The sequence below is a fragment of the Sus scrofa genome, chromosome 17 (assembly GCF_054392235.1).
Source record: "Sus scrofa isolate SSC_HxYL_T2T_F1_AM1 chromosome 17, Sscrofa_HxYL_maternal_Yorkshire_Landrace_v2.0, whole genome shotgun sequence".
NCBI lineage: Eukaryota > Metazoa > Chordata > Mammalia > Artiodactyla > Suidae > Sus > Sus scrofa.
Window position 1 is genome coordinate 36,576,959 of NC_139399.1, and position 13,845 is coordinate 36,590,803.

The following is a 13,845-nucleotide window of genomic DNA, read 5'->3' on the forward strand; positions in this document are numbered from 1 at the left end:
GAGATCTCCAGCTCCCAGAGTGTCACGGGGCCTAGGCGGGGCAAGCGCCCTCTGAAGCCATCAAAGACAGGGGTGGCTGTTTTCCCCTCCTCCAACCTCCTCCCCAATAGATATAGCACGAATTTTTAATGCGTCTTCCTTTCACAGACAACAATACAGGGTTTGAAAGCCGGACACAATTTGGGTTTTGTGCGGGTCCCTCCTCGCGCTCCCTCGGCCCAGCTGGCCATATGGAATCCAGCATGGAGCCCGCGGATGACAAAGGGACCCAGTGACAGGCCCAACAAAACCCCAAGGAGACTTCTGCCTGACTCCGGGATTCACTGCCCGCGATAAGCGCGCTGAATGGTGCGGGTGGAGGGGGGCGGAGGGTGGGCCCCTTCTCCCTCTTCCCCTCTCTCTGTCCCCTGCCATTCTTTCTCTGTCCCTTTTTAATATGCACGCCTCTAACATCCCCGGCTCCCAGCTCTCCCATTGTGCCGTTTTGTGCGGCCCCGCTGTAGATTGGGCGAAGATAGACTGCCGAGGCGGACCCCGCGCCGGGTGCGCTCCCAGGGCGCTGGGGTTAGGGCCACACAGGGCTCCGAAGGCGCTTTTATTGACTCCACGGGGACCCAAGGACAGAGAGAGGCGGGCCCACCTCTCCGGCTCCGGCCGCGCCAGCGCACACCGAGGCTGCGGGCCTGGCCACTGGCCCAAATGCGCCCTCCACGCACACACGTGGAAGCCTGCAAGAATTTGGAGCTTCCTCTCTGCCTCCTTCCTCTCTGGAGGCCTGGGGGGGCTCCTATGATCGTTTTTTTTTGACCCCAGAAAACTTTGGGTCCTAGAACAGTCAAAATCAAGAGAGTCTTGGGGCTGTGCCTCAGGCCTGGTGACAACCCCTTTCCAAGAGGCTCAGGACACTTACCTTCCTTCCCAGCAGCTCAGGGTTACTGGGAAGGGAGGAGAGGAGTGTTAAGTGGTTGGTATCAGGGCAAGTTGGGCATTCGACTACTGCACAGCCAATTTGGGGGGAAATTCTCCTTTACACAGAGCAAGAAATAAAACTCCAAACGATTCCAAGTTAGTGTGGAGAACAAAGGTAGATTTTTCTGCCTTTAGGAAAACCTGCATGAGCCCAGTCGAACCTGGAGATACGGAAGGACATTTAGGAGGTTATCAGAAAGACTCCAGCGCCCTCAATTATCCGCGGTGGGTGCGCGACGCGGGAACAGCGTGTCATCACGTTCCTGTGCGTGCTGCGCTGAGTGCTGTTGACGAGCAGATTTGGTCACACGGATAATCATGTTTGCTTTAGATATTGAATTAAATCTGATCATCAACTAGAGGGAGTGAGAAAGTCAGCTGGGACCGCTCCCTTGGCTCGGCCTCCTCGCCCCCAGCCCCCGCCCCCAGGCACGAAGGTGGAGCTCGAGAGAAAAGGAGAGATACAGTTTCCGAAGGGGGCCAGCTTCCCACCCCGAGGCGTCTTGGAGCGGCCGGCCGGGCTCTGAGCTGCCGAGCTCCGCGTGTTTTCCGAAGTCCGCGCTATGCAGGAGACAGGCGCCCCTCCTCCCAAGTCCGCGGCGCCCTCTGAGACGCTCGCCCTCTGAGATGCTTCCCCGCGCGGGCAAGTATGCGCCAGGGTCCTCTAGGGAGCTCTCCCCGCGACAAGGGTGGGGTGGAATCAGGTCTCCAGCAGGGAAGGACCGGTGAGCCCTCCCCCGGGAGAGCCGGCGCTGTGTGCTTACTTCCTGCTGCCCTCACCCCAGCCCAGGAGGCCTGGGCGCCCCACAACACCTCCAGAGTCCTACTTCCTAGCAAGGAGTTCGCCCAGCTTCGCGCCAAAGAGCTGGCCTAGGGGACCCCGCGCAGCCAAAGGACGGGAGGAGATGCGGCACGGGGATCCGGTCCGGGGAGAGAGGCTGGAAACTCAAAAGAATGAGGATGGACGGAAGGAGGAAGGCTCGGGGAGCAGGCATCGCCTATGACGCCTGCTCCCAGGCCCTCCCGGGCTGAAGAGCCTAGGAAGGTCGAAGCCCCCATCCCGTCCCCCGCGCCTGGTTCCCAGCGTCCCTCCTTGTAGCCCAAACCTGGAGCGCCCCAAAACCCGTCCCGGGCCCAGGGGCCCAGGTCTGGGAGCCGCCTTGCGACCGCGTTTTTACAAGGGGGTGGAGAGTAGAGGGAAGCCGACCGGTCTCAAGCTCAGCGCCCCCTCCCCCCACTTCTTAGCACGAGGTAAATCAAATGCAACAAAGTGAAAGTCATCGAGTGTAGTGGCCTCAACAGCTTCTCAGGCTGAAGGAGCCACTCGTAGATTTGGGCGAGCGAGGGGGGCTTGCTCTTCTCGCCTTTGCGGTTTCCAAAGTCTCTCTCACTCTTCCTCCCGCGACTGGACGCTGCCGCCCGGATTCAGGCCGAGCGACCCCGGGCGGAGGGTCGACCGCTCGCAGGCCCGAGGCCCAGCTCTCCGGCACCGGCCAAGGGTCCGAAGCGGGGGCCGGGCCCCTCCGCCCGGGTAAGGCCTGTTCCGCAGGCCGCCCCAGCGCCCCGGATGCCCGTGGCCTCGGCCCCCAGGGGATATGTGGGGGCAGAGCTCGGCCAGCGGCCTGGCTGGGGCGCCTTGCCTGAGGCCTCCGGCCCGGCGCAGGGTGACAAAAGTAAGACAAACGGGAGGGCCGGGCTTAATTTTTTTTTTTTTAAACACAGGATTTTTATTAAAATTCTTACTTAAAAAATTGAAAGCTTTCAGCGCCCGGCGCTCTTGGGGAATCGCAGGGAACCGCTGAGCTCCAAGTTCCGGGGCTCAGGACCCCAGGATGGGGCAGGGGGGCTGCTCGCTCACCTACACATTTTTGTTTTCCTTTTTTCAGATCTGAGAAATGTTTGCACTGAACAAAATTTAAAAAAAAGAAAAGAAAAGAAGAAAGCAAGGATGACCAAATATAAGCAAACCAAAACAAACCACAAAGAAAGGAGTTGGGCCCCCATGGGGTACAGGCCTGTCCTGAAGGTCATTTTGGCAACAATCACCACTGATATTTACAACGAAAAGCGAAACCTGCCACCAGCTGTCAGAACGTTTACATGGCCATAAATATTTAGCATTTTCTTATATAAAAAAAGAAAAAAATTCTCTATATTTTTAAAGTGTTCTCCACTTGCTTTAGAAGAAGACGGCTGACAATATCGCTACTCACACAAACATATTTTACAAAATTCACAAAAGCGGGGGTGGGGATGTCTTTTTCTCCTTCTCAAGTGAGGACATTAACGCTGGGACCACTCGGTCCCCGGGGAGAGGCAGAGAAGCGAAGCTGCGCAAACATTCTGTAAACACGGCTTAGGGTTCAGCCCTCTCCAAAGGTTCAAACAGAGAGAGGGGTGAGGCAGAGCTGGTTGGGTGGGATCTGCCTCTCCACGGAGGTGCAGGCAACCTCCCCAATGGAGCCGAGAGTCAACTCGACGCCATCATAATAATTATAATACTATAAGAACCATCGTAAAGGCCGAGTCCTCCTCGCCTCCGCCGCCGGGGTGGGGCCTGGGCCTGAAGCCGCGAGTCTCGGAGGGGGCGGCTCTCACCAAGTCCACTGCTGGGCCTGGACCAGGGGGTGTGCTGTCGGGTACTGGGGGTTGCTGGCCGAGCTGTACTGGGCGTTGTATTGCACGTGCTGCAGAGACTGAGCGCTGTAGGCCGAAAAGGGGATGCCCGCCTGGAAGGTGGCAGCTGCCAGGTCCTGGGCTTTGAGCGCGTGGCACGGTTTGCCGTCCCTGACCAAAACGGGCACGGCCACCCGGCGCGGTGAGGGCAGGGGCGTCACCTCCATACCTTTCTCTGCCCGGGCGCGCTTCATCTTGTAGCGGTGGTTCTGGAACCAGATCTTGACTTGCGTGGGCGTGAGGCGGATGAGGCTGGCCAGGTGCTCCCGCTCGGGGGCCGACAGGTACCTCTGCTGCCGGAAGCGCCGCTCCAGCTCGTAGGTCTGCGCCTTGGAGAAGAGCACCCGCCGCTTCCGCTTCTTGCCGGCGTCCCCTCCGCCGCCTGGGGTCTCCTTGTCGTTGTCCGGTGACTCGTCGGCCGAGGGCTCCGGGGACTTGGAACTCGAGTCTTGGGGTGCCGCGCCAGCCGCCAGCCCATGCACTGGGGGAAAGAGAAGCCGGTCAGGCGCCTGGAGGCTGCGCGCGGCTGGGCCTGACCCTGCGCGCCCAGGATCCTCCGTGCGCCCTCGGCCCTCTGCGCCCCTCAGCCCGGCCCCACTGCTTCGGCCTCGGCCCCCGCCCTGCTCCACGCCTGACGCCCGGTCCGCGTCCCCACCCGGGCAAAGAGGAGAAGCGGCAGGAGTGGGGGCTGGGGGCTCTGGTTTCTAGGGGTTCGCACAGTGTGGGTGCATATCTGGGGGGGGAGTGGCCCGCTGAGGAGATCAGCGCGGGTTAAGGGCTCCGGCCCCCTTAAGCAGTTTCCTCTCCGGAGAGACGTGGGCAGATTTTAAAAACAAAACCCCCACAATCCCGGCATTGATCGGCTCAGCCATTTAAGGCAGGTTTTTGGGGGCTTTCGTTTCTGCTTTCCCACTTTCTGGACACCCTCCGCACCGCACAAAGCGTCCTCTATGAAGTGCAGGGGGCAGGGTGAGCTATTTATACCCGGGCCACCCTCTCCGGTACCCCGAGGCTGGCTGGCTCGCTCCAGTGCTCCAGGCCAGTCCCTCCCGGCTGTCGGAATGGGGGAGGGGGCTCGGGCCAGAGCCGTCAGTCCCGGTTGACGTCTGTAACCAGCCCTTGGGAGGTATTCCCCTCCCCCTCTTCCTCCTAATTTCTCTTTTTTGGGGAAAAAAAAAAATCCGAGTCCAAGTCTTTTTCCTGGACCAGAGGGGCTTGACGAGGAGGGAAGAGTTGGCGCATCGTAAACAAGCGTTAAAAATCTTTCCCGGGGCGCAGGGTACGGGCTGTGGTTTACAAGGCTCCTTCCCGTTTCCCCCCGGCATCCGGCTCAGGCTGCGGCCATAGGAATAGAGGCGGTCACAGCCGCCGCGGCCAAGTTTCGCTACTTACGGGAGTACTGGAGACCTTCGGTGCTGGCCAGCCAGCGCGTGTACGGGTTGTCGCTGCTGTCGTAGAAGGGGTTTTTCAGGGGCAGGCTCTGCACGGTGTCCAGGGCGCCCGGCCCCAGCGGCCCGGCCCTCTTGGCGGGCTCCCGCCCCTCACTTTCCTCCTCGGGCCCTTCGGCCACCGAGCCCTCCTCATCGTTGGTGTCTGGCAGGTCCAAGATGTCCTTGACCGAAAACCCCGTCTTTGTGTTGGTCAGCGACATGGCCGGGACCCCGCAATTTATGCCGCAAAGTTGTAGCTTCACTTGGTCAATTCGTGGCGCTCTCAGTCGGGGCGGGGGAGGGGATATGGGGAGAGGGGTTGGGGGAGGGGAGGGGGGATGGGCTTTAATTATTGAGATTATTATGTTTAGGAAAGAGAAAGAAACTCTGGGAAAGGGTGGGGAGGAAAAGAAAAAAAAAAAAGAAAAAAGCCCAACGCGTTGCTTATGTCTTCTCTGCAAGCACTCGGAAATGGACGCGGGGAGTCGGGCGGCCTGCGCGCCGAGCGCCGCCGGCCGGGCCCGAGTTTGTAACTCCAGGAGGGGTGCCAAGGCGGCGTCAGCTCCGGCTCCGGCGGCCGCTCGGCGCGCGGTGGCGGCTGGTGGCGAGGAAAAAATGGGCCATTGCCCGAGCGATCAGTCCATATAAGGCTGGGCTCCACTCACGAACCTGGGGAGAGGGGGGGAAGAGGGGGAGAAAGAGAGGGAGGGAAAGAGAGAGAGAGAGAGAGAGAGAGAGAGGGAGGGGGAGCGAGAGAGGGAGCGAGAGAAGGGTGGAAAAAAGGAGGGGGGAGACATTAAAACGCAAAGGTTGGACACGTGTGGGCGGGTCTTGGAAGTCAAGTGGATGAAGACTGTATTTGCAGATGTGAAATTGTGGGTTTTGGGGAGCTCCGCGCTCCCAGCCAACGGCCCTCTAAAGCAAGATGAGAGGTGTAACGTGTCAATTAATTGCAAAGACGGGGCGAGCCTTTTTTTAACCCAGTATTTACATACAAAGGACCACCGCGTCGCTCGCGAGTCCACACACTTGAAAGGGCCGTTTTAACAAATTGCATCTTAAAAAAAAAAAAAAAAAGCGGGGGAGGAGGAAAGAAAACAAAACAGAAACCCGGAGGAGGAGAGGAAAAAAGAATCCTCCTTAACATTCACCGGTTCCTACCTCCCCGCCCCCGCGCGCCCGCCCCCAGCAAGCCGGAAAATTGGCGATTTGTGGCGCCTTTGGAAAAGGGGGAGGGGGCGAAAGCTGAGCCGCGGAAATCTCTCCTTCCCATCGCTGGCGGTTCCCTAAACAAGATCCGGTTCAAATGGCAAGAGCCCAACTTCTGTAAGCCTCCTAGGTCAATATTTTGGTTGAGGCTTAAGGATGAGTACTAGAAATGACAAGGCAAGTAATTGATTCTAGTTAACGCAGAAAGAGCCCGAAACCCAGGAGAGGGATCGCCTCGGGGCTGGCCGGAGCCACCACCAATCGACCCCCCCGCCCGCCCCGCCACCCTTTATTTGCTAAAGACATTTATTTCTTTCTCCTCGCCTCCCCTCTACCCCTCCAGCCCTGAGCGTCCGAGCAGGACCGAGCAGTTCACTTTCTGCTACGCGGGCGCCCGGGGAGGGGCGGTGGGGGTGGGGAGGTCTCACTCTGGCCGCGCTCGGCCAGGGCCCTGCTGCCTCCCAGCCCCGCGGGCCGCGCTCTCCGGGTGGAGGCAAGGGCAGACGGCCCCGCGCCCTCCCTGCCCCCTATTATGCCTCCCTCTCCAGCCTCCGGCGGCAGTGGAGCGGCGGGAAGCGAGAGGGGAGGGCTGACGGGGCGGGGGCGCAGTCTCCGGCCCGGGTGAGGGCCCCGAAAACCGCGGGGGAGGGGGTCTTAGGGCGGGAGGTGGTGCGGCGATTTCTCCTGAGTTTTCTTCATCCTCGCGATTCCTTTCGGACGCCCCAGAGGCGCGTTCTGGGGACGCACCCCAGCTTCCTAGCTGGACTGAGGTTTGTGTGCAGGTCCCCACCCCTCGCCCGCCTGGGAACTGAACTTTCTCGGGACCACACCTCCTCCTCCCAGCCGGCGAGGACAAGTCCACGCCGCACTGCCCACCCCTCCTTCCAGATTTTGGGGGGGGGGTGCTACCTGATGCTCGTCCGCCCCAGAGGAGCTTCGGGACGGTGCTTTGCCTGGGGGCGGGGAGGGGCGGGAAAGGCCGCCGCGGGAGTTGGGGTTTGGCCACCCCCTTGGCCCTCCGCCGGGGCGCTTTCTCGCCGGCCGAGCGCAGCGCCCGGGCGCCTGTCCTTCCCGGGCTCAGCTGCGGCCGCCGCGCCCCAGTCGCCCCCGAGTTGCCAGCGCCCGGCGAGGGCGCCTCTCCCCGAGCCGCTGGGCGGCTTTCTGCAGCCCTCGCTGCCTCGCCCCCAGTATGTGACGTGGGTGACAATGGCCCAGGTTAGAGCGAGCCCCTCGTCGGCGCGTCCTGGGTGGTCGGACCCGGGCAAACACAAATACAAACCGATTGCTAAGCTGCGGACAATGAGCGAAATGTAGACAAATGTCCCGCTCCCGTTGGAAGCCTTTGTCCCGGCTCGGTTTTTGCATTTATTTCAGTGGCGAAATAATACATGATTGACGCTCTCTTTCAATGTGTCCTAACTGTTTGGAATAAATCTAAGGTTGTTCCTAGTTGTCATGGCATTCAACCCTTTTCAATGGACTATCTCTTCATTCATTTCTGAATCCGTCCACAATATTAAGGAAACCCCTTCATGTCGACGCTCCCCATTCCTCTCTTTCTCCTCCTACTTTTCCTTTTCTCCTTTCTCCCCCTCCTTCCCCCCTTTTTTCCCTGCAAGAATTAGAAAGTGGTTTGAATCGTGTTCCTCGAACCCATTACTTTTCGTGCTTTTTTCCCTTTTCTCTTTCCAGTCTGCCTTTCCCAGCCTCCCTCTGCCGCGCCTCCCTCTCCCCCCCTTCGCTGGGGAGCTCCCTGCCCCGCGCAGCCTGGAGGAGGGAAGTTGGGTCTCCAGGCGTGGCGGGGGCCCACAGTTTGGAAACAGAGGCTGTCTGGCCTGCCCTGGCCATTGTTACTCAGCTGCTAAATAAATAACTGGTGAGGAAAAGTTCCTCAACCCAAGCTTTGCAGAAAAATAATCATCCTGGTCCCTCTTCTTATTCCTCTGTCCCAAGGGAGGGCTGTCTCTTGGGGATCAGCATCCGCAATGGAGAAGGACCAAAAGTAAGTCTGGTTGGGCCAGGCCAATTCCTGGGCCCCTTTTGGTCCTGGGTCCCTTTTGGCAAGAAGTGTCCCTTTTGTATATCCCCTGAACCATCTTTGGAAGGGGTGTCCCCGGACCCATCCCTGGAGCCTGCTCCTTTCTTACCTTGGAACTACCCAGCTGGTAAATTCTCCCTTCCCTCACGTTGATTAGGTCTCCTCCCCAATCCCCCAGAGTCAGCTCGTTGGGCAGAGCACCCGGGAGACAACCCTTCTCCCACAGGGGAGTCCAGGCTCCCCGGAATTGATCCCGGAGAGGGGGCGCTGACAATGGCCCCTAAGGAGGCCCCAGGCCCAGTTCACGGAGGTGGGGGGGGGGGCTCCGCCCAGGGCCAGCCCCTTGGCCTCTCGCACCTTAGGTCGCAAGGGTCCCTTCCCTGAGCACTTAAGGGGCCACACACCCCCGCCTGAGCAGGCCATTCTGGGTCTCTGATCCCTCCTCCACCCTCACCTCAGGTACTTTTCCTGCCCCAGACCTTGAAGCCAGCGGTGCCGGGAGGGAGCGGGAGGGGACCTCTGCCTGGCCTCCCACAGCGGTGCTCAGCCCCCTATGGAGTCTGATCCACTGTGCTCGGGGTCTCCCTCCTGGGACCTCAAATCCATTTTGCCCAGCGCTTGGTAGCCCATGCAGTTCCCGAGTCCGCTTCCAAAGCGCTGACATTTGCAATTGAAAAGGCGCAGGGAGACCACTGGGAGGCCCGTAATTGAAGGGGAGAAACTCTGCTTGTTAGAGGAAGATCATAAAATGCAAGTCCCTTGGGAGAGGCCTGTGGGCAGACGCAGGGAGGCCGGCGGGGGGACCAGCTGGCAGCCGGGGGGGCAGGTCCGGTGCCCAAAGCACACTCCAGGGTCTCCCGAATTTCATGTGTCCCGAAGCGCGGGGCCAAGCACCAAATGCACCTTTCCACACAAATGAAACAGGTGATTGCATCCGTAGGGCTCCCCAAGAGGTCCGATGGGGGCACCTCGGCCTGACATTTTCCAGCTGGGGTCTCCTCCCAGAAGGCTGAGAGGGTAGAGCCCCGGGTCCCCTCCCTGGTGCTTAATGTCTTGCCATCTGCGCCATGTCAGCTCTGGACATAGCTGTGTTCTCTGGCACCAGTTCATCTGGACTGAGATGTGCTCTGATCTCCCCAGCTGGGGATTCTTTCGTAAATTCTTCCTGGGTTCCACCTTGCAGCCAGGAAAGGACAAAGTCCTGGGTTCCATCGTGTTTGCGTTGGGGCTCTGCCGCTGTCGACAAGAGAGCGCTTGAGCTGCTTTGAACTTGAGGAGAAGTTGAGATGGATGCTAGACATTTAACTGCAGCTGTTCTGGGCCGGTGGGAGACCCGCTTAACTCTTTTTGGTGTGTGACCCCACCCAGTACCCCTGCCAGAGTCATAGAGCAGTCAGAACCCACTGCCCCATTCTCTCTGTTCGGCCTTGGGGCTCCAGGTTCCTTACAAACCTCCAGCTCTACATCCATCCTTCCCACGTTTAGGAGGGGCTCAGAGGGTCACAGGCCCTGAGGGGAAGTGGAGGAAGGGGTGGGGGGAGAGAATCTTCCTCCCTGGATGCTAGAAGAAACCTTCTTAGGAGGCTTCTCAGGCCTCTACGCTCCTCTCTGCCGCTCTGGGTCCAGGAAGGACAGAAGTGCAGGGGCTGCAGAGCGCGGGGGAGTGAATGTACACAGGCTAAGTGGCCCCACTCCAGGACAAGTGGCCCTTCAAGTCGGCCCAGTGTTTACCTGTTTACTTTCCCAGGTAGCTCAAACAGGAGCACCTTTTCTGAGTTCCAGGGCCGGGGGTGGGGGTGGGGATGGGGGTGGGGGTGGGTGGGGGGCCCTGGTGCAGTCCATGTCCCCCGCTCCTGCTCCTTGCATGCATGCACCCCAGCTTGATGCCCCCTATGGGGGAGGGGTGAGCTCCACACAGCAGCAGACAAGGCAAGAAGGGAAGATACTTTGGAAAGGGGCCTGGGCACACCATGCATGGGAGCCTGGCTTGGTGCACCTGTGGGTGAGGCAGGTGTGCACGCGACACCCAGCACCGCCCCCCCCCCACACCATCCTTCTCTCTCCGAAGGTCTCTTGGCTTGAAGGCCACTTGGGAGGCATTCTGCTCACATCCTTCCCCTTTTAGGCTGGTGAGAGCTTGCTGGGAAGGTGCCCCCTCCGGAAGAGGTCAGGACAGAGACAGTCCTGGGGTGGGGGACACTTGGAGGGCCCACTCTAAAGGGGGGCGGCCTTGAGGAGCCCCAAGACTCAGCAGCCCCAAGCAGCACCCCAGGCCCTCCCCATCCACAAAAGCATGTCCAGTCATTAAAACTACATGGTCTTCCCCGTTATTTGGAAACACTAATTTGACTTCATTTCTTTTCTTTCTCTTTGGGAATGAAAAGAGGTTGAAAAGAAACTCTTTCCCTGGTACAGTGCGTGGCTGGGCTCTCAGCCCCCCGCACATCCTGTCTCAGATAACGGCCCTTCAAGTGGATTAGTTTATTGTCTGGTTAGCGCCAAGGTGCAAGCATTTGTCTTCAGCCACTCCAGAAACAAAGCCGGTTGCACCTTCCTTCTCCGTGAGGCTCAGCAGCAGGGACACAAAGGTTTTGTTGGGGGGGGGGGGCTTTTCTTTGGGGTTGGAGACTCGGAGCACGGCCTGCACTCGAAATCAATGGGGAAAGAAAATGTCTCCCAGTCTGGTCCCCAAGCCTGGCAAGGAAGTCGCCCACCTTTACGATGTGCTGTTTCAAGGCGGGCCATGGCCTCCACCTTCAGGTGGGGGAACGGAGGCTGCAGGAATTGGGGGCGTCAGCTCTGGTGGCCCGAGGAAAGACATGATGGAGTGAGGCCAAGTGGTGTGGCCCGGGGTACCACCCCACGTGGGAACTTTCCCACCTAGAAAACTGAACGTCTCCATTGCGGTGGGTCTTAGCATCAACTGGCATCACCTTCTGCCCTGGGAGAGGGAAGCTGAAGTCTCCGGAAGTCCCTGCAGCTGGGGGCAGGGGTGGGGTGGGGGAGCTGCAGAATGGAGTGACTGGGCTGGGGAGGCACACAGCCCTGTCGGTGAGGCCGGATGAGGACAGGTGCAGATCTCTGGCAGGAGAGACCCACAGCCAGTGGACAGATGGACCAGGAAGGAGGGACAATGGTGAAGCAAAAGGAAATCTTAGCCCACTTTGGGTTCAAACCTAAGGTGAGTTTTTTTCTTTCTTTGCTCCATATTCTGTGAACTCAACAGAGGAGGGGACGAGTGACGGCAGTTCCCAGAAGGACAGTCCTCTGAGTTACTGAGAAGATGTTGGGCAGAGAACTTTTCCAGGCCCAGAGACGGAGCTCAGATTCTGTCTCGGAAATTGCCCCCCTCTTCCTCTGGAGCCCCAGGAACTCTGTAAGTCCTAGGAGTGCCCCTTGCAATTAGCTGTGGGTGCAGGGCCAGGCATCCGTCTGAGCTATCACCACCCCTCTTCTTCAAGGTGAAATACACAGCACTTTCCCAATTATCTGCCTTAAAGAAAAAAAAGCCTGTATCTCCCGAGGACATAAATTGTAATAGAAATTAGGATTTCTCTTTCTATTAATCAGCCTCATTGTGTGGGCGTAAGACCCCCGCGGACATATGTTAGGACTTTGATAAATGTGCTTTAATGAGATCTTTGAAAATGCATCTAATAAAATAAAAGGCGAGAAAAGCCGTTTAACTTTCATGGATGTTAAATTGAACACGAAATGTGGCTTGGGGCGTGCTGCAAGATGGAACCGGCCTTCCGCCAATATTTTCTTTAAAAACATAGCTCTAAGCCCCCCTTAGGCCAAATGAGCCCGTCCCAGCCAATCCATTGTCACCAGTTTACTGGGGAACTAAACACCACGTCCCCTCAGGCGAACCTCTCTGCTTTATTCGTTCGCGCTGCTCTAATGATTAAATATGTTACAATGAGATTACGCATCGTCAGTGTTGCCTCCAGGAACGTTCTTCCAGCCCAGCTCGACCTTCCCCCCGATAAGGGCGATTTTCAGTATAGGAGATTGGGGTTTCTCAAGGAAACGCGGCGCCGAAAGCACGTTCTTATCTGCATTTACTTCTTAACACGTGACAAAATGATTACAAGACTTCGAAAAACAAGCTGCCTCTCCTAATGGGTTCGTATTCGGCAGTGAGAACTGGGCCAGAGGGGTCCTGGGCCATGTCGCCCTCGCCGGGCGCGGGGTAGCTGAGCTCCCAGCCTGAGCCGAGCCTAGGCGCTGGAGCCTGGGAGCGCGGGGAACCGACCCGCGAGGTCCCTCTGGAGGGAGGGAGGGAAGGAGGGAAGGGTTCCTGGGATCTCCCTCTCCCTTCTCCAATCTGAGGACCGCAGGTCCACTGTCCTTTTCCAGACTCAGCGCCCCCTTTCTACCCCGAGCGCCACCAAATTCAGTAGGCGCGAGAGGCGCGCCAAAAGGCCGCCTTGGTTCTGTCTGTGTGTGTGTGTGTGTGTGTGTGTGTGTGTGTGTGTGTGTGTGTGAGGGGGGAGCAGAGGGTCGCCCCTTGGAGCCCCGGGCCTCGGCAGAACCCACTGACGCTCATTTCTGATCCTCTGGCGATCTCTACTGACGCAAACGAGAACTGTCCGGCGCCCCCTTAAAGTCCAAGCTTGAGCCGCCTCCCTCGAGACTGCCGACCCCCTCTGGGTCTCCAGCCTTGGTCCTTCCAGCCTGGGACTCCCGCTCCCTATCCTCCTCTTCCTCGCCCCCCACTTCGTGGCCCAGATCCGCCCGAGAAGCACCTCTTTTAGGCGCCTCTCCAAATTACCTTCGGGACGTGGTCTCTGCGTGCAGCCCCCACCCCGAGCTCCGCGCGCACGGGAAGACTTACCCGGCGGAGGCGGGGCGGAGGCGCGCCTTTCCAGGCAGCAGCCTGAGCGGCCCGGGAGCCTCTGGAGCCGGCGGTGGGGAGGGGCCCGAAGCGCGCTGCGCGCCCGCTCCGCCTCCCACTCGCGGCGCTGCGGCAACAGTCCCGCAGCATCTCCAGGCGCGCCTTTATCTAGTCCCCCCACCTACCCGGACCCCCCTCCCCGGCGCCCCTCCCCCGCCGCGCCCTCCCGGGCGGGGCTCAAACCCCGCCGCGCCGCTCTTCACGGCGCTCCTCACCGCCCGCAACGGCGGCACCCGAAGGTCCCGCTCCCCCGCGGGCGGGAAAGTGCGCGGCGGTGGGAGCACCTGGCCTCGGCATCAGGTAAAACTTTTCCCGGCCGCGGGCGCAGAGGGCGGGGCCCGGTCCCTTCCCGAGCGCTCCCCTGGTGACCAGCGGAGCCGGGGAAGGACCTGTGACGCCCGGCACTTGCCCACCTGCTGCTTCTGGACCCCCGAGGCTGGGCGACCGAAGCGAGGCGGGAGTCGCGAGAGGGGACCGCTCAGGCGGGCGTGGGGGACCCCCAAAGCCCGCACAGCTGGGCAGGGCCAGAGACGCCCCGAGACCTCTCCTCCCCCGCCCGCCGCAGGGCTCCGGCTCGAAGCGCGTTCCGGTCCCTGGCAGCTGCGGATGCCGGCGCCGGGGCT

The 13,845-nt window shown here is 59.7% G+C and overlaps 1 protein-coding gene across 2 annotated transcripts; it reads right to left on the reverse strand.

Moving 5' to 3' along the window:
- Window positions 1-2,670: 2,670 nt before the first annotated feature.
- Window positions 2,671-13,303, reverse strand: NKX2-2 (NK2 homeobox 2). 2 transcript variants are annotated; one of them, XM_085004264.1, is made up of 3 exons: window positions 13,163-13,303; window positions 5,038-5,744; window positions 2,671-4,126 (listed from the first exon to the last, which is right to left on the reverse strand). In XM_085004264.1, the coding sequence occupies exons 2-3, from the start codon at window positions 5,294-5,296 to the stop codon at window positions 3,564-3,566; spliced, it is 822 nt and encodes a 273-aa protein (XP_084860390.1). In that variant the 5' UTR covers window positions 5,297-5,744; window positions 13,163-13,303; the 3' UTR covers window positions 2,671-3,563. The 2 variants fall into 2 exon arrangements, with proteins under 2 accessions (XP_084860390.1, XP_003359963.1); XM_003359915.5 differs by having other exon boundaries at window positions 5,038-5,990.
- Window positions 13,304-13,845: the final 542 nt, after the last annotated feature.

Coding starts and splice junctions, on each gene's coding strand:
- NKX2-2 (XM_085004264.1), bottom strand. CDS start 5,296: ATGTCGCTGACCAACACAAAGACGGGGTTTTCGGTCAAGGACATCTTG. Junction 4,127..5,037: donor CGAAGGTCTCCAGTACTCCC/GTAAGTAGCGAA, acceptor TCTTTCCCCCAG/TGCATGGGCTGGCGGCTGGC.